The sequence below is a fragment of the Lutra lutra genome, chromosome 7, assembly GCF_902655055.1.
Source record: "Lutra lutra chromosome 7, mLutLut1.2, whole genome shotgun sequence".
Taxonomy (NCBI): domain Eukaryota; kingdom Metazoa; phylum Chordata; class Mammalia; order Carnivora; family Mustelidae; genus Lutra; species Lutra lutra.
In genome coordinates this window covers 32,948,062-32,972,409 of record NC_062284.1, presented here as the reverse complement: position 1 = coordinate 32,972,409, position 24,348 = coordinate 32,948,062, and the positions used below count along the sequence as shown (strand labels likewise).

At 36.1% G+C, this 24,348-nt stretch overlaps 1 protein-coding gene across 9 annotated transcripts in view; it reads right to left on the bottom strand.

Moving 5' to 3' along the window:
• Nucleotides 1-24,348, bottom strand: part of MYO9A (myosin IXA) — a 283,068-nt gene that overhangs the window by 56,744 nt on the left and 201,976 nt on the right. For all 9 annotated transcript variants that reach the window (XM_047735391.1, XM_047735390.1, XM_047735387.1 and 6 more), the window contains 2 exons: nucleotides 7,205-7,316; nucleotides 4,882-4,943 (listed from right to left, as the gene is read on the bottom strand). In XM_047735391.1, coding sequence (XP_047591347.1) covers nucleotides 4,882-4,943; nucleotides 7,205-7,316 — 174 coding nt within the window. The remainder of the gene's footprint in view (nucleotides 1-4,881; nucleotides 4,944-7,204; nucleotides 7,317-24,348) is intronic.

Below are 24,348 nucleotides of genomic sequence, written 5' to 3'. Positions count from 1 at the left end.
TCACCTTGCTAATATTTTGTTGAGGATGTTTGCATCTATATATACCAGGGATATTTATTTGCCTATAGTTCTCTTTTTCTGTACTATCTTTACCTGGTTTTGATATCAGGGTAATGCTGGCCTCACAGAATGAATATGAAAGCTTTCCTGTTTGTTGTTTAGAATAGTTTAAGAAGAATAGGTATTAATTATTCTTTAGATGTTTAGTATATTTCACCTGTGAGGCTGTCTGGTCCTGGACTTCTTTTTGTTTGTTTTTGATTACTGATTCAATTTCATTGCTAACAATTGGTCTGTTCAAATTTTCTATTTCTTCCTGATTCAGTTTTGGGAGGCTATATTTCTAGGAATATATTCATTTCTCTAGGTTGCCCAATTTGTTGGCATACAATTTTTCACAATGTTCTCTTATAATCCTTTATATTTCTATGCTGTCAGTGGTTATTTCTGCTTTTATTTCCAATTGAGTCCTTTTTTACATTTTATGAGTCTGGTTAAAGGTTTATCAATTTTGTTGATCTTTTCAAGGAACCAGCTCCTGGCTTCATTGATCTATTCTATTGGTGGGTTTTTTTGTTTTGTTTTGTTTTTTAGTTTCTATTCATTTATTTCTGCTCTAATCTTTCTTTCTTCCTTTCTTTCTACTAGTTTGGGGTTTTGTTTGTTCTTTTTTAGTTCTTTTAGGTATAAGGGTAGGTTGTTTATCTGACATGTTTCTTGCTTCTTGCCTATATTGCTCTAAACTTTCTTCTCAGAACAATTTTGCTGCATCCTAGAGATTTTGGACTGTTTGGTTTTTCATTTTCATTTATCTCCATGTAATTTTTTAAATCAATCTCTTTGATTTCTTGGTTGACCCATTCATCATCTTTAGTACCAGGTTATTTAACCTCCATGTATTTGTGTTCTTTCCAGATTTTTTCTTGTTGATTGCTAGTTTCATATTATTGTGGTCAGAAAAGATACATAGTAGGACTTCAATCTTTGTGAATTTGTTGAGACTTATTTTGTGGTCTAATATGTGATCTATTCTGCAGAATGTTCCATGTGCACTTGAAAGGAATATGTATTTTGCTGTTTTAGGGATAGAATATTCTGAATATATCTTTTACATCCATCTGGTCCAATGTGTCATTCAAAGTCACTGTTTTCTCGTTGATTTTCTGTGTGTATGATCTATCCATTAATGTAATGGGGTATTAAAGTCCCTTACTATTATTGTATTACTACTGATTATGTTTGTTACTAGGTGCTTTGTATATTGGGGGTGCTCCCATGTTGGGTGCATAAATATTTGCAATTGTTACATCTTCTTGTTGGATTGTTCCCTTTATGATTATATAGTCTTCTTGTCTCTTAACAGTCTTTTTAAAAATATTTTTTAAAAGTTTTAATTAATTTTTTTAGTAATCTCTACACCCAACATGGGGGTTGAACTCATGACCTGAGATTAGGAGTTGCATGCTTCTCCAACTAAGTCAGCCAGATGCCCCTAACAGTCTGTTTTAAAATCTTTTTTGTCCAATGTAAGTATTGCTACCCTCGCTTTCTTTTCACTTCGATTTGCATGGTAAATGCTGTTCTATCCTTCCACTTTCAATCTGCAAGTGTCTTTAAGTTGGAAATGAGTCTATTGTAGGGAGCATACACATGGGACTTGTTTGTTGTTGTTGTTTTAATCATTCCAACACTCCATGCTTTTTGATTGGAGCATTTAGTCCACTTGCATTCTAAGTAAATACTGATAGGTAATGTATTTACTGTCATCTTGTTAATTGTTTCATGGTAGCTTTTATAGTTCTTTTCTGTTCCTTTCTTCTCTTGCTCTCCTCTCATGGTTTGCTAGCTTTTTTTTAGTGATATACTTATATTTGTTTTTCTTTACTTTTTGTATATCTGTTACCAGTTTGTAATTTGTGGTTACTATTAGGTTTATATATAACATCTTATGCACTCAGCAGTCTATATTAAGTTGGTGGTCACTGAAATTTGACCTCATTCTTTACTCCTCACCACTCCTCATGTTTTAGGTATATGGTATTACATTTTATATCTTTTGTTAGTCCCCTGGCTGATTTTTATAGGTACACTTATTTTTACTGCTTTTATGCTTATTTTTCTTACTACTCCTACTTATGGTTGATCTTTCCTTTCCACTCAGAGTCCCCTTTAACATTTCTTGTAGGGCTAGCGTAGTGGTGATAAATTCTTTTAATTAGGGAATTTTTTATCTCTCCTTCTGATTCATAGCCCTGCTGGATATAGTATTCTTTTTTTTTTTTTTAAAGATTTTATTTATTTATTTGACAGACAGAGATCACAAGTAAGCAGAGAGGCAGGCAGAGAGAGAGGAAGGGAAGCAGCCTCCCTGCTGAGCAGAGAGCCTGAAGTGGGGCTCGACCCCAGGACCCTGGGATCATGACCTGAGCCGAAGGCAGAGGCTCCAACCCACTGAGCCACCCAAGCACCCCTACAAATATTATTTACTCTTTGCATTTCTCTTCACTCTTTTCTACATTTCTGTTTCCGTCCAAGATAATGCCCCTTCTGCCTGGAGTACTTCCTTTAGTATGGCTTTTAGTGCAGGTCAGCTGGTGACAAATTTTGCATCTCTGTTTGGAAATGTCTTCACATCATTTTCACTTTTGAAGGCTATTGTCACTGGGTACAGAATTCTGAGCTTTATTTTCTTAAAACACTTAAAATATACCAGGCCACTATCTTTTGGCTTCCATCACTTCTGTCAAGAAGTCAGTTGTCAGTCTTTGTCACTGCTCCTTTAGCACTGTTTCTTCCCCCCTTTGACTATTTTTAAGAAGTTTCTTTTTCTTTCATTTGGAGCATTGTTTATCTGGTGTGGCTTTCTTTGTATATAGCCCATTTTAGGTTAAAAATGGTTCATGAACCTATGACTTGATGTGTTGGCCCTTATCTCTTAAAATGCTGCTTTTCCCTCATTGTCCTTCCTTTCTTCTTAAACTTCTATTACACACATTTAAGAACCTTTCATCCTTTCCTGTATGTCATGTTTATTTCTGTATTTCCCCATTTTTTTTTTTTTTTTTTTTTGCTCTCTGTGTTGGATATTTCTACTAACTTATCTTTCAGTTTACCAATCTTCTCTTCTCCTATGACCAATATGCTGTTAAGCCCATTTTTTGAACTTATAATTCCAACTGCATTTTTTATTTCTAGAATCTCCATTTGCCTCAGTTTTAAATGTGTATTTTCCATTTTTTGATAAAAAAGACATTTTCTTTTTATCTATTATTTCAACATATTAGTTAAAAATATTTTAAGTACATGACTGATAATTCAGCAACTGGGTCATCTAGGAGTCTATTGATATTGTCTATTTGTTCTTTTCTCAGTCTCATTTCTTAATATCTGAAATTATATATAAACAAATTATAAAACTTTGGATGATGTTTTCTCTCTTAGGAGAGGATTCACCCGATCCTCTCTTAGTAGCCAAATTAAGGAATGAATTGTTTTAATCTAATCATGGACTGCCTCAAAGCTAGTTTTCAGGTTTTATAAAGTCCTGCCTATCAATAATTCACTCCCTTTCCTAGAGTATAGATCTTAAGAGGTCTCATTGAGAGTGTAGGGTATTCATTAGGGTCCCTGTTTAAAGGTGGATCATTACAACTCCAATTTTTCTTTCCTTGGTAATGTGAAACTACAGAAAAATCTAATCTTTTTTTCCTATTTAGCTTCTTAGCATTTTACCCCATGCAGCTTAAGAACTCAGAAAATGTCTTGAGAGAATGCCCTCTAAATTTCAGGGTTATGTCTGGATCATGATCCCTCAAGTCCTGGCAATCCCAAACTCCAACTTTTGTCTCCATAGCTCTATGAGATTCCTGAAAGTTTTGCTGACTTCTTTAATTCTTGAATGTGGCCCTCTACCCAGAACCTTGGTTTCTTGTCCTACAGCAAATATTGACAAATTCCCACTAGGACAAAAAAAACATCTCACAGACATAGATTCACCACTCTGCAATTATCTTCTCTCCTAGATCTACACCCCAAGAGCCCAATCTGCCTGGGCAGCTCTCTGATATGCAGCAACATTTTCTTCAGATGTTCTCAGCATAGATATTAGTCTCTCACAAGCTATTCTAACTTAGCTGGAAGCAAACATCCCACCTTCATTGTATTTTAAGCCTTGAATAAAATTTCTCGATGTACCTTGTCATAATTTGTCTACTAATTTGGAACAGATACAAATTCTGTACATGGACTATAAACAACACACACACATTTATATTATAGTTCAGATTTGCATAACATTGTCATAACTGTCAGTATATGACTAATAAGTAAAAAAATATGATTATATATCAATATAAGCCTGAAATCTTTCGAAAATCATTGCTTCCTTGAACATAAAGTATTAGAGTACATGTTTAGTATCTTTTAGATCTCTGTCTGTGTATCCAAGTAGAAATATGTAAAAACACCAATGGGCTGGTGGATTTTGCTATCCATGTTAAACTCTTTAGTTACAGCCTACCACTTTCAAAACAATTCCTAGGAAGACTTATGAGTATTTAATGAAGTAGGAAATCTTTAAAAGCAGTGTTTTAATAAACTGTCAGCAGTGAAACCAGTTTAGTAGCTCTCCCAAGTAGTAAAGGTAAATATAGTTCCAGAAAAATCAACTCAATTATACAAATATATATATATATATATATATATATATATATATATATATATGCATGCTGGATCATGATATAAACTATTTCTGTAATTTGTGGTCAAAAAAATTTGAAAATCACTACTCTACAAAACCATCAATGAGGACTTGATTTCTTTCACAAGGCAGAAAAGATCAACAGATCTGTTATTTATTACTAATAGGTGATAATTTCTTACCTTTTTAGAGCACTTGGCTGTGGTTTTCAGACAGCATTTCTTATGGCAAGCATATTTGCATACTGAAAAACATGGTAAGAATGCAGCACTTTAGGAAGTCTGTACATGAAAGACAAGAACTTAGAAAGTTTACAACTTTATTTTGGACATAAATTTTTTTAAACATCTGATACTACTGTAATATATACATACTTGGTAGGGCATTAGAATAAAAAAGGACTTAACCCATTTTATTTAGAAAAATGAAGTTGAAAAACATGCCTAAAATTTCTAACTACTGTCTATGAAAAAAATTTGAATCTTTCAAGACTGCCTGCTCTTCCCCTTGCTCCCACTATATTCCTACAGAATACTTTCTTTCTGGCTTGACTTACAAATTAGTCTTTATGCTCCCCTAATGTGCCTGTTCTACAATCTGTTAATGTGCAAGAAATACCTATTAAGAATTATTCCAATGGGTAAGAAAGGCATTACTGCCAAAGACCCTTACTGAAATGAAAACAAGGTACACATTAAAATAGAAGAGCTCTAAGAAACCAGAACATAAACACTATCAGTTGTGACTAGGAAGACAAAATAAAGAAAATGTTCAGAAGAAAAATTATTCCTTGGAGCAGCAGAGAACATGGTGGCTAGGCAGTTGATAGGTGGGAAGAAGCAGTGAGAGGAGAATACTGAAATATATTTGAACTAAGTCATTTTGCTATACCAGCTCTAGCTCCTGGATATCAACACCTTAATATCCTTCTTGAGCTTCTAAAGTATAACTCGGGTTTTCAAGGCTGAGAGGAAGGGCCTTATCATTCTGCTGATGAAATCACCAGTATAATCACAAAGAAAGTTAGTTAATTCTATTACAAAATCAAACCAAGTCCACCCAAGTCATAAAAAAACAGATTTTTTACATCTTCAGTTTCAAAACACAGAGAAAGTTATGCCAAACCTACAAGATTCAAACTAACATTGAACAGTCAAGTTAATGGCAAACTACTTCCTATTTTGCTCTCACTATAATTTGTTAGACTACTGGTAATAAAACAAAAAAAGAAACCATTGTTGAATGATAGAACAAGTAAACATATCTAGCAATAGTGGTGATTTCACTATGGCAAACATGACATTCATTCTTGTCCTACTGGGCAAACCCTTCCTAATACTTCATTCATTCAATTCTGTCCCACTAGTAAGGAAAACCTCACAGAATTACTGAAAGCACCAGAGTAGATGTATGGCATAGTAGAAGCTAAAGGTCCTCTGTAAGCCGGAACCAAGGTGACCTAAAAAAAAAGTCTCAACTCACATTCTAGGACTTATACATTCTAATGAAAAGATTATAATAGAAAAAAGTATCCTTTTGGTTATAATTTAATAATTTTTTCATTAATTCATCCACTCATCTACCCAGTAAAAACTTATCAAAACTTGTAATACCAAAACTGTTCTAGGCACTGGTGATAGAGAAGAAACAATTATTCAGCTTCCTGACCTTATACAGTATACATTCTAGTGGACAGACTGACAACAAGAAAACAAACAAATACTTAATATAGTTTTGGGTAGTGATAGTGCTATGAAGACTATTAAGTTGAGTAAGGGGACAGAGAATTAGGGGACCAAATGGCATTTTAGATAGGAGAGTAAGGAAAGAGTTCTCTAAGAGGTAACATTTGAGAGGAGACATAGATTAACTAAATAGTCAAACTAATATCTGGGAGAAGGGCATTTCTGATAAAGTAAGCTGCAAGCACAATGATCAAATACCACCAAAATACCTGATTTGGCTACAGAGAGTAGGTGAAAGAATACAGTGAGAGGAGGCTAAAGAATCAGGAAGTGTAATTACTCCTTTATGTTAAAAAAGATATGAGCAAACTTAGAAAATAAAAATGTCAAGTGGTTAAAACAACTCCTCAAAGATCACTCATACTGGCTAATAAATACAGTAACAGTATGGTGAGAGGGTAGGTGTCTTCCCTCAGAGCGGCTCTTCCTCTGGCTTCAGAGAAGCTCAAATTGAGTCCTCAGGTTATCAGATGTGGATAAAAAGCTTCTAGAAGAGTTGCTTAGCTGTAAGTCCAGAGAGCAGAGACAGGATCCTTCTTAGTCACAAGCTTAAAGTGGGACCCTTGGGAACCTGGGGAAGTCAGTTCAGGTCTCTGGACTTTATTTTGTGCTTCAAAAAATGGATATATGGGGATCTCACAAACTTCATGGGTTCGGCCAGATGTGACAAGATTTTATAGCAAAAAGAAGGCTCATGGTGAAATGTCTGCAATTGCTACAATGAATTCCTTAAAAAAAAAAAAAAATCACTCATACTTACATTTGCAAACAGAGGCTCGGTCCATTATCCATATCAAAGAAGAACAGTATTCACAATATGTAGGGATGCTATACTGGGTAGCCTTAAAGATGTGACCATTGTGCTCTTCCACCTGAATGAAAAAATATAGCTATTTATGTTAAAGCCAACAGAGTAAATGCTGTCCTTAACGTGGCCAGCCAATGGGAAATCCTTCAATCCCTTGTTAAGTCTTCAATGGACACTTATTCCAGGAATAAACATGATCTTCTAAGAAAATAAATAAAAGCAATACATTTGGTCCCTGCTTTCAAAAAGCTAAAATCTTGTAGAGAAACAAGAACAACATATATAAACATAAGAGAGCAGCCTTATGTGACTCTGAATCAGCATGTAAAATAATAAAAGAAATGGTCCTCAAATAACTTCAGTTTATATGAGTCATATCTATTGATATATACTGTATTAGAAATAAAAACTGAAATTAATTTTAAGTATTTATCCAATTCATTTCACATTAACATTAAACACATTACATGATAACATAAGTAACATTTTCATGAAAAAAAAAAACTATATGTTTAAATCAAAGTGGTGACGGTATTTATTTATACTTCTGTCATCTCTTTTATGTCTGGCTCAATGAAAGAAACCTAGATTCTCATAGCCACTTCTGCATTCAATCTGTTGGCACTATGTAATTTAGTTTGAAATACATGAAGAAAATCTACCTTCAGACAGACATAAAATTGGAAAATGGACAATTTAATAATAATTTAATAATATAACATCAAAACTCTACAAATGCTAACTTTAAGGTTAACTGAAATATAGAATATAGCATCTAAAACCACACCAAGGAACTCTTCATAAAGTAAATTTAAATATAAAATATACTTAAATATAAAATATAAAATCCATTGTTCTCCCAGCTTTATTAAAATGTACAACTTTTTTTTTTAAGATTTTATTTATTTGCCAGAAAGAGAGAGAGAGCACACACAAGCAGGCAGAGAGGCAGGCAGAGGCAGCGAGAGAAGCAGGTTCCCTGCTGAGCGAGGAGCCTGATGTGGACTAGATTCCAGGACCCTGGGATCATGACCTGAGCCTAAGGCAGTGGCTTAACCAACTGAGCCACCCAGGTGTCCCAAAATGTACAACTTTTACGTTGAAGTAGCATTAAAAAAATAAAGATAAGCTACAGACTCAGAGAATATCTTTACAAATTGTTTCTCTGATAAAGGACTTCTACCTAGAATATATAAAGAAGTGTTGTAACTCATTAACAAGAAGATAAACTGATTTAAAAATGGACAAAACAGAGGCACCCGGGTGGCTCGGTAGGTTAAGTGGCTGCCTTCACCTCAGATCATGATCTCAGGGTCCTAGAACTGAATCCCGCATTGACCTCCTTCTGCCCCTCCTCCTGCTTGTGGTCTCTCTTTTTCTCTCTCTCAAATAAACAAAAAAATCTTTTTTTAAAAAATGGACAAAATAGCTAACAGTTTATCAAAGAAGTATAAATGGCCAACAAACACACAAAAAGATGCTCAAAATTATTAGTCATCTGAGAAATGCATGATGAGATAATACTGCATGCCCACTAGAATGTGTATAATGAAAAAGACAACAACATCTATTGGTAAGAATGTGGAGAGACTAGACCCCTCAGATACTGCAGATGGAATTGTAAAATGGTGCACTCACTTGGAAAACAAGTAGTTTCCGAAAATGTTAAACACAGAGTTATCATATGACCAGGAGTTCCACTCTTAGGTTTATAACTAAGAGAACTAACTGAAAACATACATCTATACAAAATCCTGTACAAGAATGTTTACAGCAGCATTATTCATAATTGTCAAAAAATAGAAATGACCCTAATACCCCAACAAATGATAAAAGGATAAATAAAATGTGGTATATCCATACAATGGGATAGTATTTAAGTGCTAAAAAAAAAACCAAACTACTGACACACACACAACATGGATGAGCCTCAAAAAAATTATACTAAGAAGCCATTAGCAAAAGACTACACATTCTATGATTCCATTGATAGGATTCCATTCTACATTAAAACTATAGAAACAGGTAGTACATTAGCATTTGCCTAGAACTGGGTGTGGATGGTAAAGGGCAATGACTGCAAACTGGTACCAAAAAATCCTTTTATAATGATGCAAATGTTCTAAAATTGGAATTGGATGATGGTTATGACTGTATAAACTTACTAAAAATCATTGAATTGTATACTCAGAAGGGATAAATTACCCTTGAACATTTACCTTGTAATGTAATGTAATGTAAATGTAAGTATACATTTACCTTGAACTGTTTAAAGAAACCTTTTCATCTATCCTGTACTTCAAATGGACATTTTACCTATACATGATTTTATGGTGTTAGGCATTGATGATCTGGAAAATACTGGTTCACTGAGTTATGGAACTGTTTTAAATGTTGACACACTTCATTATATGCTATCAAAAGGTCACATTCTTCCATATTACCACCAATCTCATCAGAAAATTCTTTACTGGGGGGCGCCTGAGTGGCTCAGTTGGTTAAGTGGCTGCCTTCGGCTCAGGTCATGATCCCAGGGTCCTGGGATCGAGCCCTGCATTGGGCTCTCTGCTCAGCAGGGAACCCGCTTCCCTCTCTCTCTGCCTGCCTCTCTATTTGTAATCTCTGTCTGTTAAATAAATAAATAAAATCTTAAAAAAAAAAAAAAGAAAATTCTTTACTGGAAAATTGTTACATTCACAAGTTTTTACAATTCTGATTTTTGCTTGCAAGCTTAAACTTTACCACTGTTAACAAATACTGTTAGGTATTTTCCTTGAAGTGACAAGTCACTTAATTCACTTTCAAAAACATTTGCCAAGTACCAAAGTCTGAATGAGTATAGCCTTTTCAATAAAGTAAAAGTGATATTCTATGAAAAAAGTTGCTAGACACACAGATTGATATAAAAATTTGTACACAAATGTTCATAGCAGCATTACTCCAAATAGTCAAAAAGTGGAAAAACCCCAAAGTCCATAAACTAACCAATGGGTAAATAAAATGAAGTATATCTATACAGTGGAATAGTACTTGGTTATAAAAAGGAATGAAATTCTACATATGCTACAACATGAGTGAATCCTGAGAACAGTATGCTAAGTGAAAGAAGACACATACAAAGGCCAATATTTTATTATTTTTTTTTAACCAATATGAAATGTCCATAAAAGGCAAATCCATTGAGACAGAAAGTGATTGGTGGTTTTCAGGATTGGAGGAAAAGAGAATGGGAATGACGCTTAATGAATACGGACTTTCTTCTGCAGGTGATGAACATGTTCTAGAATTATATAGTGGTGGTAGTTGCCCAATATAGTCAATATACTAAAACCCACCCAAGTATATACTTAAAATGGTTGAAATGATGAATTTTAGGTCATATGAATTTTGTCACAGTTTTTAAAAATTTTAGAAGTTTTAAACTAGATCAGTTTACAGTTCCATTGTACAAGTGTGTTTTTGTTTTGTTTTTTCTTCTTTAGAAAACCATTACATACAGCTATACCATACTTCCCATTCCCATATGGAGAAACTACCTTGATTTGTTCAACTCAGTGAAAAAGGAAAATAATGTCATTATTACTATGAAAATAGCCTTAATTTTGCAAAATTCTTGAAAGTATCCCAGAAACTCCTGCATATCACCTTGAAAACTACTAGACTGAATAGTTTATATAAGTACAGAAAAAGCAGAGAAGGATATATACCATACTGTCAACTACAATAATTATCTCTGCTGAGATAAAACACCCAGTAATAAATACAGCATGAAATAATGTATGAAAAGCTTTAAAGCCCTTTTAATGGACACAAAAATAGACTTGCACAGATGAAAAGATACAAGATCATAAAGAAGTCAGTTCTCTTTATGTTAATTTATAAATATAAGGTAATCTAAGTACTACTAGATTTCTTCTCATCAAACCAGACAACTGAATTCAAAGTTAATATGGAAAAACAAGTAAAAAATAGCTAGAAAAGATCTGAAAAGAATATTAGTGGAGGCTGGGGGAGGGCACTTGAGTGGCTTGGTTGGTTAAGCATCTGCCTTTGGCTCAGGTCATGGTCTTTGGTTCCTGGGATGGAGCCCTGCATGGGACTCCCTGCTCAGGGGAGAGTCTGCTTCTCCCTCTCCTGCTACCCCTCCCCGCTTGAGAGAGAGAAAATCTTTTAAAAAAGGGGACTGGGGAGAAAACTAGGGAGGACCTAGCCAGATAATAAAAGCTCAATAGTTAAAGTAGTGTGGAACTGGCTCATGAATACTCACATCAATCAACGGAATACGATAAAAAGATCCAAGATAAAGGAGACATCAGAATGCAAAAAGGGTGACATCTCAAAGTAGATAGGTACAGCTGGACTTCTAAATAAATGCTGATGGGTTTGGTAAGAGGTAAAATTAGATTTGTAATTCATATAATACATTAGGATTAACTCCATAAAGATCAGAATTTAAATGTAAAAAATGTGACCATTAAAGTATTGGAAGAAAAAACTGAAAATGTCTTTATAACTTTTAGATGAGGGGAAAGAAAATTTTGAGTCTATGACTCAAAATTCAGAGGCTATGAAAGAAAAGATCGGTTAAGTCTAAATTCATAAAAGAAAAAATTTTCTATATAGCAAATAATATTAAAAGGTAGCATCGGGAGACAACTGACAAACTGGGGAAACATTTACAACTCCTATCACAGACAAAAAGTAATCTCCCTCATACATGAAGTCCCCAGAAATTGAGAAAGACCAAACCCCAACGAAAAACAAGCGATGCACATAAATATATATGCTACAAGAAAAGAAAATGTAAATGGTACTGAAGCATAACTCAAACTCAAGGATAATAAGAGAAAAGCAAACTACAACTACAGGGAGATACTGTAAGGGCCTATTTAGCCAGAGCGGCCCCACCTCGGTTGAACAGCCATTTTGTTGTTCATGCAGTAAAACTTAAATTGATCCTGCCCTCCCCCGCACCCACCCAAGGGGAACTTACTTAAAAGCAAGTCGGGGAAACCAGTCCCAGGTAACAAAGCCCAAATACAAGGGTGGGTCAGGTCAGGTAGAGATGACAGCCCGAATGCGGGGATGAGTCGGGTCAGGTGGAGACATCCAATCAGCAAAGTGCGCATACTGTCTCCCTAGCTACCAAGGAGTGTGGGCCCTGCCTTTTGGGCACCAATTCTCACCAAGGTGATAGGCTAGTTCAAATGTCTACTATAGGGTAAATTGTAATTCAATTGGTCACTTATGTGTGACATAGCATGACTGTGCAGCTTTCTCTGTGTGCTACAATCTCATTCGCCACCTGTGTGTGGCCAGGCCCAACCACATGGCCTTTGCTCTATAAAACTTAGTCTGTGAGGCAGGGAGGGGTCGCCCTCTCTGTAAGGGGCAGCCCCGACCAGTCTGTTTGACAGTCAGTTTGATTCTTGATGCTTGGCGTGAAATAAAGCTTTGCTTGACCTTCGCTTTGTATCAGTCTCACTCCTTTGACCATGGACCCATTACTGGGGGACCCAACATTGGGCACCCAACAATACAATATTTCTCATCTATCAAACTGGCAAATCTAAAAGTCTAACAACCCACTTTCATAGCTGAAACTGAGAAATGCAATTCCTCATTCAGGTAGTAAAGGCAGGACCCTCTATTATCTATGACCAGAATTCCAATCCTAGGATTCCCTGACCATTCTCTCTCATACACACGAGTTATTCTTCATGCCACTATTGTTTGTAATGGAAGAGAAACAACCCAGGGTCCAGAAAGGAGTAGCAGACAGATTTCTAGGCACAACTATCACATTAGTTTTCAATTGTTGTTGTAACAATTTACCATGCACTTGGCAGTTTAAAACAACACCATTCATAACCTCCCAGTTTTGGAGGCTAGAAGTCAGACACAACTCTCACCAAGCTAAAATCGGTATTGTCAGGGCTATGTGCCTTTCAGGAAGCTATGGAGAATACTCTATTTCATTCATATTGTTGACAAAATTCAGTTCCATGCAGTTGCAAAATGGAAGTCCCGTTTCCTTGCTGGCTGTTAGCTGGCTGTTGCTGTTCTCAGCCTCTAATAGGCCATTCACATTCCATTGCTAACAGTTCCCTTTTCTCCAACTTCAAAGCTACCAACAGCGGACTGCATCCTTCTCATCCTTCTCATCCTTCTCATGCTTCTACTTTCCCTGACTTCTTCTACCTGTGTCTACTGCATCTTTCTTCAACTACATCTCTCTGACTCTTCTGAATTCGTCCTCTGATTTTATTAGGCTCATCTGCACAATCCAGGATAAACTTATGTTAAAAACAGTGAGGTGATTAACAATCTTAATTCCAGCTGCAGTGCCTAGATTAGTGTTTGGTTGGATAACTAGGGACAAGAACCTTAAGCAGGACTTCTTAAAGATTGTCTACTAGAGACACAGAGTGATTTCCTAAATATATTGCTCAATGATAAAAACAACAAACAAAAGAGTATTATATTATTATATAATACGCTAAATATTGTGTGAGAAAGAATAGAAAATATGCATACTCCTTATTTCTTATACTGAATAAAGAAACATTGGGAAGACAAATAAGAAACAAACAACAATATGTATCTGTAGAGGACAAAGAGGAGAAAAGGCCCATTAGACTTCTTATATACTTTTCAAAAGATGTTTTAATAATATAAATGTATTATCTATTAGAAAAAAACTCTTCAAAAAGAAATTACTTATATCAGTATAGACTCACAGATTTTTATTTTATTCAATGAATTATAACCTTTTCCTGTCCTTTATTTCGAAGCTCCAACTGTCACAAATTTGTTCAGTGAGAGTCTCTTGCGGCTATAAATTAGAAAGAAAAACTAATCTTTATGGCAAAAATTCAACTAATGAATGAATATAGGATGAATGATGGAATTTTAAAAAACACTATTTGACAACCATCACAGTAATAACTGATTTACTCAAGAATCATCAAGGGATATTAAAACTAGTGGGTGAGAGTTTGAAGGAATATAAGAATATTTGCACAGTCTTGAGTATCTTCCCACAAGATACTCATCAATTACAAAGAAAAATAACAGTAAATTAGCAGGTTTTTTGGTTTTTTTTTTTGAAACACCTTTATGGACATCAAATGTAATGGGACAGATAAATATCACATCTCCTGGTATCAAACACTGAAAAAACACATCTCTTCTGTGGTATTCCATGCCCAAAATGCATAACCTGAATCTAATCATGAATAAATATAGGACAAACTCAAACTGAGGAACAATTTCGAATAACTGGTACATGTTCCTCAACAATGTCAATGCAATGAAACCTAAGACTGAGGAATTGTTCTAGATTAAAATAGCTTAAGAAGGCATGACAACTGAATACAAAAAAGAATATTGGGACAATTGGTGAAATCTGAATAAATCTGAGTGAAGACACATAGGGTTCTTTTACTTCTCCTGCAAATTTTCTGTAACTATAATTATGTCAGAATGAAATGCGGGTGGGGTAGATGAGAAGGATGGGAGGGGTACTGGAGAGAAGGGAGAGGAATGGGAAAGAAATGAAAATGAAACAAGAAGAACTGGTCTAGGTCAGTGAGAAGACAAGCAGAGAATAGTGAGAAATAATGCTGGACAAGAGCACAGGGGAGACCATGCAGCACTTTCCAATCACTCATGCATGCATTCATTCATTCAATTAAATATTTATAGAACTAGAGTATTATTGTTAGGAACTAGAGTAAGTACTTGCTTGTAGAAAAGAATGCTAACAATATCCATTAGATAGAATTTATTTTAATATAGAGTTGCAAAGCTCTAGCTAGTCACATGCCTGTCTATCTAAAGTTTACATGTTGCAGCTTCTTTCGCATCTATGAACAGCCACATGAGTGGTTCTGGACAATGAAACGTGAATATAAGTGGTGTGTGCCATTTGTAGCTCATGCCTAGAGTTATGGGCTCTGTTGCCTTTTCCCTATCCCTGCTGGCTGAGATGCAGACCAAGAGATTGAGACCTGGGGGGCTTGGGTGGCTCAGTGGGTTGAGCCTCTGCCTTCAGCTCAGGTCATGATCTCAGGGTCCTTGGATCGGGCCCCGCATCAGGCTCTCTGCTTGGCAGAGAGCCTGCTTCCTCCTCTCTCTCTGCCTACTTGTGATCTCTGTCAAATAAATAAATAAATAAAATCTTTAAAAAAAAAAGATTAGTGTTGAAAATACATAAAGAACTTACTAAAACTGAACACCTGAAAAACAAATAATCCGGTTAAAAAATGGGTAGAAGATATAAATAGATATTTTTCCAAAGAAGACATGTAGATGGCTAACAGACACATGAAAAGGCGCTCATCATCACTGATTATCAGAGAAATAGAAATCAAAGCTACAAGGAGATATTACCTCACACTGTTAAGAATGGCTAAAATGAACAATGCAGGAAATAAGAGGTGCTGGCAAGAATGCACAGAGAGGGGAACCCTCTTATACTGTTGGTGGCAATGGAAACTGGTGCAATCACTCTGGAAAACAGTATGGAGGTTTCTCAAAAAGTTAAAAACAGAGCTACCCAGTGATCCAGCAATTGCACTATACAAAAATAATAATCCATAAGGATACATGCACACCGATGTTATAGGAATCAACCAACAGCCAAATTATGGAAAGAGCCCAAATGTCCATCCATTGATGAACAGGTAAAGAAGATGCAGTTTTTACTCAGCCATAAAAAAGAATGAAATGTTGCCATTTGCAACAATATGGACAGAGCTAGAGGGTATTATGCCAAGCAAAGTAGGTCAGTCAGAGGAAGACAAATATCATATGATTTCACCCACATGCTGAATTTAAGATAAAACAAATGAGCAAAGGAAAAACAAAGAGTAAGAGGAAAACCAAGAAAAAGACTCCTAACTATAGAGAACAAACTGGTAGTTACTGGAGGAGAGGGTGGTGGCAGTTGGACTAAATAGGTGATGGGGATTAAAAAGTGCATTGTGATGAGCACATGGTATTGTATGGGTGTTGAACCACTATACTGTACACCTGAAATTAATGTAATACTGTATGTTAACTAATTGGAATTAAAATATAAACTTAAGTACACAAAAAGAAAAGCCTTCAAGACTTTTTAGAGCCATGTGTCTATGGGGGTATACATGTACATGTATTTGATAAAAGTAATTTAAGAGATTTGATGTATACATAGATCAATGAATAAAAATAGGAAAGTCAAAGTTAAATCCAAATACATGTGGAATCAAGTATATTATAAAAGCAGTATTTCAGTGAAAAAGAAATGTATCCATCAACAGTGTTCAGACAACAGACATGCTTTTAAAAATAAATCAGACTTTGATCCTTTTCTTACTTGAGACTAAAATAGATTCCAGATGATTACTATTTTTAAAGGAAACAAATCAAACAATAAATGTAAGAGTAAAAGACATGGAAAAAGTACAAGTATTGTAATAATAATATAATTATTTGTCTAAGAAAGATAAAAACCTCAAACATAAAAAAAGCAACTGACAAATTTACATTTCTATAGAATGTCAACTATAAACAAAATAAAAAAACAATTCCACTCAGAATATCCTAAAAAAGGAAGGAGAATATATATACACTTAAACGCTTATAAAGGCACCAGTTATTTCTGGAATTAAAAAAAAAAAACTGGTTGCAGTGGTTATCTCTAGGAAGAAGGGCTGGGAAAAGAGGTTTACTTTATAATGAATATCATTATGTTTATATGAATTCCTGAATTAAAAATAAAAACTAGTTAAAAATTTAAGAGATTATGCTGACAAAAGAGAACAGGACCAAGAATAGTATTGATGAATACTAGCAACATCGCCTGTTATTAAAATATACTGTAGGGGTGCCTGGGTGGCTCAGTGGGTTAAAGCCTCTGCCTTCGGCTCAGGTCATGATCCCAGGGTCCTGGGATAGAGCCCCACATCAGGTTCTCTGCTCAGCAGGGAGCCTGCTTCCCCTTCTCTCTCTGCCTGCCTCTCTGCCTACTTGTGACCTCTGTCAGGTAGGTAAATAAAATCTTTAAAAAAAAAAAAATGTGTATATATATATATATATATATATATATATATATATGCGCGCCTGGGTGGCTCAGTGGGTTAAGCCTCTGCCTCAGCTCAGGTCATCTCAGGGTCCTGGGATCGAGCCCCTCTTCGGGCTCTCTGCTCAGTAGGGAGCCTGCTTTGCCCCGCTTTCTCTGCCTGCCTCTCTGCCTATTTGTGATCTCTCTTGGTCAAATAAAGCTGAATCAGGAAGAAATTGACAACTGGAATAGACCAATATCTAGTAACAAGATTGAAGCAGCGATCAAAAACCTCCCAAAAAACAAGAGCCCAGGACCTGATGGATTCCCTAGGGAATTCCACGAAACTTTCAAAGAAGAAACAATACCTATTCTCCTGAAGCTGTTTCAAAAATTGAATCATAAAGAAAACTTCCAGACTCTTTTTATGAAGCCAGCATTACCCTGATCCCCAAACCAGGCAAAGACCCCACCAAAAAGCAGAACTTCAGACCACTATCCCTGATGAATCTGGATGCTAAGATTCTCAACAAGATCCTATGCTAATAGGATCCAAGAGTACATTAAAAAGATTATCCACCATGACCAGGTGAGATTTATCCATGGGATGCAAGGGTGGTTCAACATTTGCAAATCAATCAATGTGATAGAACAAATCAATAAGAGAAGAGAGAACCACATGGTCCTCTCAATTAATGCAGAAAAAGCATTTGACAAGATACAGCATCTGTTCCTGATTAAAACAATTAATATATAGGGATAGAGGGGACATTCCTCAACTTTATAAAATCTATCTATGAAAAACCCACAGTGGTTATCATCCTCAATGAGGAAAAGCTGACAGCCTTCCCTTTGAAATCAGGAGTATGACAAAGATGTCCACTCCCACCACTGTTGTTCAACATAGTACTAGAAGTCCTAGCAACAGTAATCAGACAACAAAAAGAAATAAAATGTATTCAAATTGGCAATGAAGACATCAAACTCTCTCTCTTTGCAGATGACATGATACTTTACATGGAAAATCCAAAAGAGTCCACCCCCAAACTACTAGAACTCATACAGCAATTCAGTAAGGTGGTAGGATACAAAATCAATGTACAGAAATCAGTTGCTTTCTTATACACTAACAATGAAAATATAGAAAAGGGAAATGAGAGAATCGATTCCATTTACTATAGCACCAAGAACGGTAAGATACCTGGGAATAAACCTAACCAAAGAGGTAAAGGATCTGTACTCGAACTACAAAACACTCATGAAAGAAATTGAAGAAGACACAAAAGGATGGAAAAGCATTCCATGCTCATGGATTGGAAGAATAAACATTGTTAAAATATCTATACTGCCTAGAGCAATCTATACTTTCAATGCCATCCTGACCAAAATTCCACCGGCATTTTTAAAAGAACTGGAACAAACAATCCTAAAACTTGTTTGGAACCAGAAGAGACCCCAAATTGCTAAGGAAATTTTGAAAAACAAAAAACAAAAAACAAAACCAAAAAAACCCAAAACTGGGGGCATCACGTTGCCTGATTTCAAGCTTTACTACAAAGTTGTGATCACCAAGACAGCATGGTACTGGCACAAAACCAGACACATAGACCAGGGGAACAGTGTAGAGAGCCCAGATAAGGACCCTCAACTCTGTAGTCAAATAATCTTTGACAAAGCAGGAAAAAATATACAGTGGGAAAAAGTCTCTTCAATAAATGGTGCTGGGAAAATTGGACAGCTATGTGTAGAAGAATGAAACTCAACCATTCTCTTATACCATACACAAAGATAAACTCGAAATGGATAAAAGACCTCAACATAAGGCAGGAAATCTATCAAAATCCTAGAGGAGAACATAGGCAGTAACCTTTCTGACATCGGCCACAGCAACTTCTTTCAAGATGTATCTCCAGAAGCAAAGGAAACAAAAGCAAAAATGAACTTTTGGGACTTTATCAAGATCAAAAGCTTCTGCACAGCAAAGGAAACAGTCAACAAAACAAAGAGGCAACCCCAGAATGGGAGAAGATATTCACAAATGACACTACAAAGGGCTGATATCCAAGATCTATAAAGAACTCCACAACTCAGTACACACAAAACAGATAATCATGTCAAAAAATGGGCAGAAGATACAACAGATACTTCTCCAAAGAAGACATACAAATGGCTAACAGACCCATGAAAAAATGTTCATCACCATTAGCAATCAGGGAGATTCAAATAAAAACCACATTGAGGGGTGCCTGGGTGGCTCAATGAGTTAAAGCCTCTGTCTTTGGCTCAGGTCATGATCTCAGAGTCCTGAAATCAAGCCCCACATCAGGCTCTCTGCTCAGCAGGGAGCCTGCTTCCCCCTCTTTCTCTGCCTGCCTCTCTGCCTACTTGTGATCTCTGTCAAATAAATAAATAAAATCTTAAAAAAACAACAACACATTGAGATACCACCTTACACCAGTTAAAATGGCCAAAATTAACAAGACCATAAACAACATGTGTTGGAGAGGATGTGGAGAAAGGGGAACCCTCTTACACTGTTGGTGGGAATGCAAGTTGGTGCAGCCACTTTGGAAAACAGTATGGAGATTCCTTAAGAAATTGAAAACAGAGCTACCCTCTGACCCTGCAATTGTACTACTGGGTATTTACCCCAAAGATAAAGATGTAGTGAAAAGAAGGGCCATCTGTACCCCCATGTTCATAGCAGCAATGGCCACAGTTGCCAAATTGTGGAAAGAATCAAGATGCCCTTCAACGGATGAATGGATAAAGAAGATATGGTCCATATATACAATGCAGTATTATGCCTCCATCAAAAAGGATGAATACCCAACTTTTTTATCAACATGGACGGGACTAAAAGAGATCATGCTGAGTGAAATAAGTCAAGCAGAGAGATTCAATTATTATATGGTTTCCTTACTTGTGGAGCATAAGGAATAACATGGAGGACACTGGGAGATGGAGAGGAGAAGTGAGTTGGGGGAAATCGGAGGGGAAGACAAACCATGAGAGACTGTGGACTCTGAGAAACAAACTAAGCGTTCTGGAGGGGAGAGGGGTGGGGGTTGGGTGAGCCTGGTGGTGGGTTATTATGGAGGCACATATTGCATGGAGCACTAGGTGTGGTACATAAACAAGGAATTTTAGAACACTGAAAAGAAACAAAATAAAATAAAGTAAAATAAAATGAAATGAAAAAAAAATCAGGAGGATATAATGTAGAATATGGTGGCTATAGTTAATAATACCATATCACATATTTGAAAGTTGCTAAGAGAGTAGATCTTAAAAGTCCTTATCAGAAGAAAATAATTTTTTATAACTATCTATAGTGATAGATGTTAAATGAACTTATTGTGATCATTTCACAACATATACAAATACTAAATGATCATGCTGTATACCTGAAAGTAATGTTTCATGTCAATTATGCCTCAAATTTAAAAAAGTTAAATAGGGGCGCCTGGGTGGCTCAGTCAGTTAAGCATCTGATTCTTGGTTTTGGCTCAGATCATGACCTCAGGGTCATGAGATAAAGCCCCACATCAGGTTCTGTGTTAAATGCAGAGTCTGCTTGAGATTCTGTCTCTCCTTTCCCTCAGGCCCTCCCCCATCTCTCACAACGGCGCATGCATGCGGTCTCTCTCTCTCTCTCTCAAATAAATAAATACATCTTTAAAAGAAAAGGTTATATAAAGTGCCTGGTAGTGGAGTGTTAGTAGTCCTTTTTGTCTTAACAAATTAATCAAATAACCAACTAACTAAATTAAAAAAATCAACTCACAGTTCATGCCAGTTTCATAATATGGCCTTGTTCTGTGATGCCTCAATTGTTCGCAGATACTAACATTTTACCTCACAGATATTCCTCTATTCAAAAGATTGTAAATCACACACATGCACATTATTTTCTTTTCTTGGAACTCTAATATTAAAGCTGTTTTTATTTAAAGTTGTTTTATTCTGAATGGATCAACAAGTACAAAACAGCTCTTACATTTTTTCCCCAAATGCTTCACTTGCACCTTTGGCAAGAGGGTTTCACCTCCTATCACCAGCCCAGCCCTCTGACGCTGTGTTTTACAGTATCTCCCCTTCTAAGTTGTTTGGGATACACAATGTCCACTACTGCCACTGAAGTTCTTATTCCAAACCACAATATCCATTCACCTAATATTAGAAATGTTTGATTTGCTATTTGAGAGTTGTCGGATCTCTACAATAAAAATACAGCATTGCTTTAAAAATTATCTTTAGGGACGCCTGGGTGGCTCAGTTGGTTAAGCAGCTGCCTTCGGCTCAGGTCATGATCCCAGCGTCCTGGGATCGAGTCCCGCATTGGGCTCCTTGCTCAGCAGGGAGCCTGCTTCTCCCTCTGCCTCTGCCTGCCATTCTGTCTGCCTGCACTCGCTCTCTCTCCCTCTCTCTCTGACAAATAAATAAAATCTTTAAAAAAAAAAAGTACAAAACAGAATCAACAAAAGATAAGTTTTTCCTTACCTTTGGATTCTGTCTAGTTCCTGTTTATAGAAAATAATCATTGATACTAGTTTTATGTGTCTGAGATATTTTGTGTGTATGAGTACAGATATAAAAATGTTTATTTTTTAAAAATTTACAAATAGTAGCTTTCTATATAGTGATTAGCTCCTTAACAAAACATCTTGGAGAATGGCTTCTTTTACTTTAGTGTTAAAAGCAGCATCCTATTTCATGAGTGTAATCTAGTTTATTTAACCATTTCCTTGTAAATTTAGGTTGTTTTCAGTGTCTCGCCATTACAAACTCCTCTTCAATTAAAAAGCCTTGTACATTGCAGCATGAACACGTGTGATACATCTACTGGAAAAATTCCTAGATGTAGAATTGCTAGGTCAACATTTTTTGGTTTTGTTTTTAAATATTTCTAAAACTTAAAAATGCATGATTGTTAAAGTGCCTTCTCCAAGAAGATTATACAAATAAGCCAATTCACAATATTGAGAAAAATCTATATTTATATATCCTTCTAAATTAGGTAACTAATTCATTTTAGGTTTTGCCCATTGATGAGCAAAATAGGAAATCACTGTTCTTTCATTTTAATTTGGCTAACAAGTATAAACATTTATTTGTATATTTCCTAACATTTCTATGATTTATCTAGTCCCTGAAATAAAATAGCTGTTGAATAAATGAATTGTCCTTACTGTCCTTTTATAAATGTCAGATGCTTTGCTCATTCTTATCTTGAGGTATTGTTCTTTTCTGCACAGATATGAAAAAGACTATTCTTGCAAGGCTTAAAGTGTATAAAGTGCCCAAACACTACCTGTTAATAACAGGCCCTCTAACTTCTCTACCCTTTCCTTAGTATATATATCATCTCATTTAACCGTCATAAAAATCCTCAGTGGTGGGTGGTATTATTCCTATTTTATACATGAGTACACTGAAACTCAGAGACTAAGCTGTCTTCGGTTACTCAATTGGAAAATCCTACTTCAGAGAACAAAAGTAAACAAGGCTAAGGGCTTAGACACAGTTGCACTGTGCTATACTGCATTTCACAGATAGAGGGTGTGTGGCAACTCTGAAATGACCAAGTCTGTCAGCACCATTTTTCCAACAGCATTTGCTCACTTTGTGTCTCTGTGTCATATTTCAGTAACTCTCACAATATTTCAAGGTTTTAATTATTACTATACTTCTTAGGGTGATCTGTAATTAGTGATCTCTGATGTTACTATTTTAATTGTTTTGGCGCATCACAAACTGCACCCATCTAAGAGAGCAAAGGCAATCAATAAATGGGTATGTCCTGACTACTCCACTGACCAGTCAGTCTCCTATTTCTCTCTCACTCCTCAGGCCTCCCTGTTTCCCGAGATATAGTAATATGGAAACTGGCTAATTAATAGCCCTAAGCGTTCACATGAAAGAAAGACTCACATGCCTCTAACTTCATTTTTTTTTTTTAACATGTCTCTTGCTTTAAATCAAAAGCCAGAAATGATTAAGTTTGGTCAGGAAGGCATGTCAAAAGCTGAGAGAGGCTAAAAGCTAGGCCTTCTGCACCAAACAGTTAGCTAAGCTGTGAATGCAAAGGAAAAATTCTTGAAGGAAACTAAAAGCACTATTCCAGTGAACAAGTAGATGATAAGACAGCGATACAGCTTTATTGCTGTTACGGAGAAAGTTTCAGTGGTCTGGACAGAAGATCAGACCAGTCATAACATTCCCTTAAGCCAAAACCTAATCCAGAATATGGCCCTAACTCTCTTCAATTTTATGAAGGCCGCGAGAGGTGAGGAAACTGCAGAAGAAAAGTTTGACACTAGGAGAGGTTGGTTCATGAAGTTTAAGGAAAGAAGCCATCTCCATAACATAAAGGAGCAACGTAAAGCAGAAAAGGCTGATGTAGAAGGAAGATCATGTGCTTCTAGACTGACCACAGGTAAGTAAAAGTGCAGTTAAGTAAAATGGTGGAGAAGGGCGACTACGTATATATACTCTTTCCCCTTGGCTAGATACTATCTGTCTAAGCTACTCCTCCTTTGTCAAGAATGAGAAAAAATGTATTTTCTTTTGTAAAGCTTCATTTTCCCTTTCCATAATTCAACAGACTTTGTACTATTTTCTTCTAATGACTTTTTAAAATGTCTGCCTTCACTGGTAAATTATGAGCTTCTCTAGGGAGTAAGTCATCTTCGTAATTAGAGATTATTGTAAAATACACAATAAAGATACATAATACAACAGATAAGAACATGGTATAATATTCTAGAATGTCTTTTGAATTAGAAGTAGTTATATTTGGGGGCGCCTGGGTGGCTCAGTGCGTTAAAGCCTCTGCCTTCGGCTCAGGTCATGATCCCAGAGTCCTGGGATCAAGCCCCACATCGGGCTCTCTGCTCTGCAGGAAGCCTGCTTCCTCCTCTCTCTCTCTGCCTGCCTCTCTGCCTACTTGTGATCTCTGTCAAATAAATAAATAAAATCTTTAAAAAAAAAAAGAAGTAGTGGGGCGCCTGGGTGGCTCAGTGGGTTAAGCCTCTGCCTTCGGCTC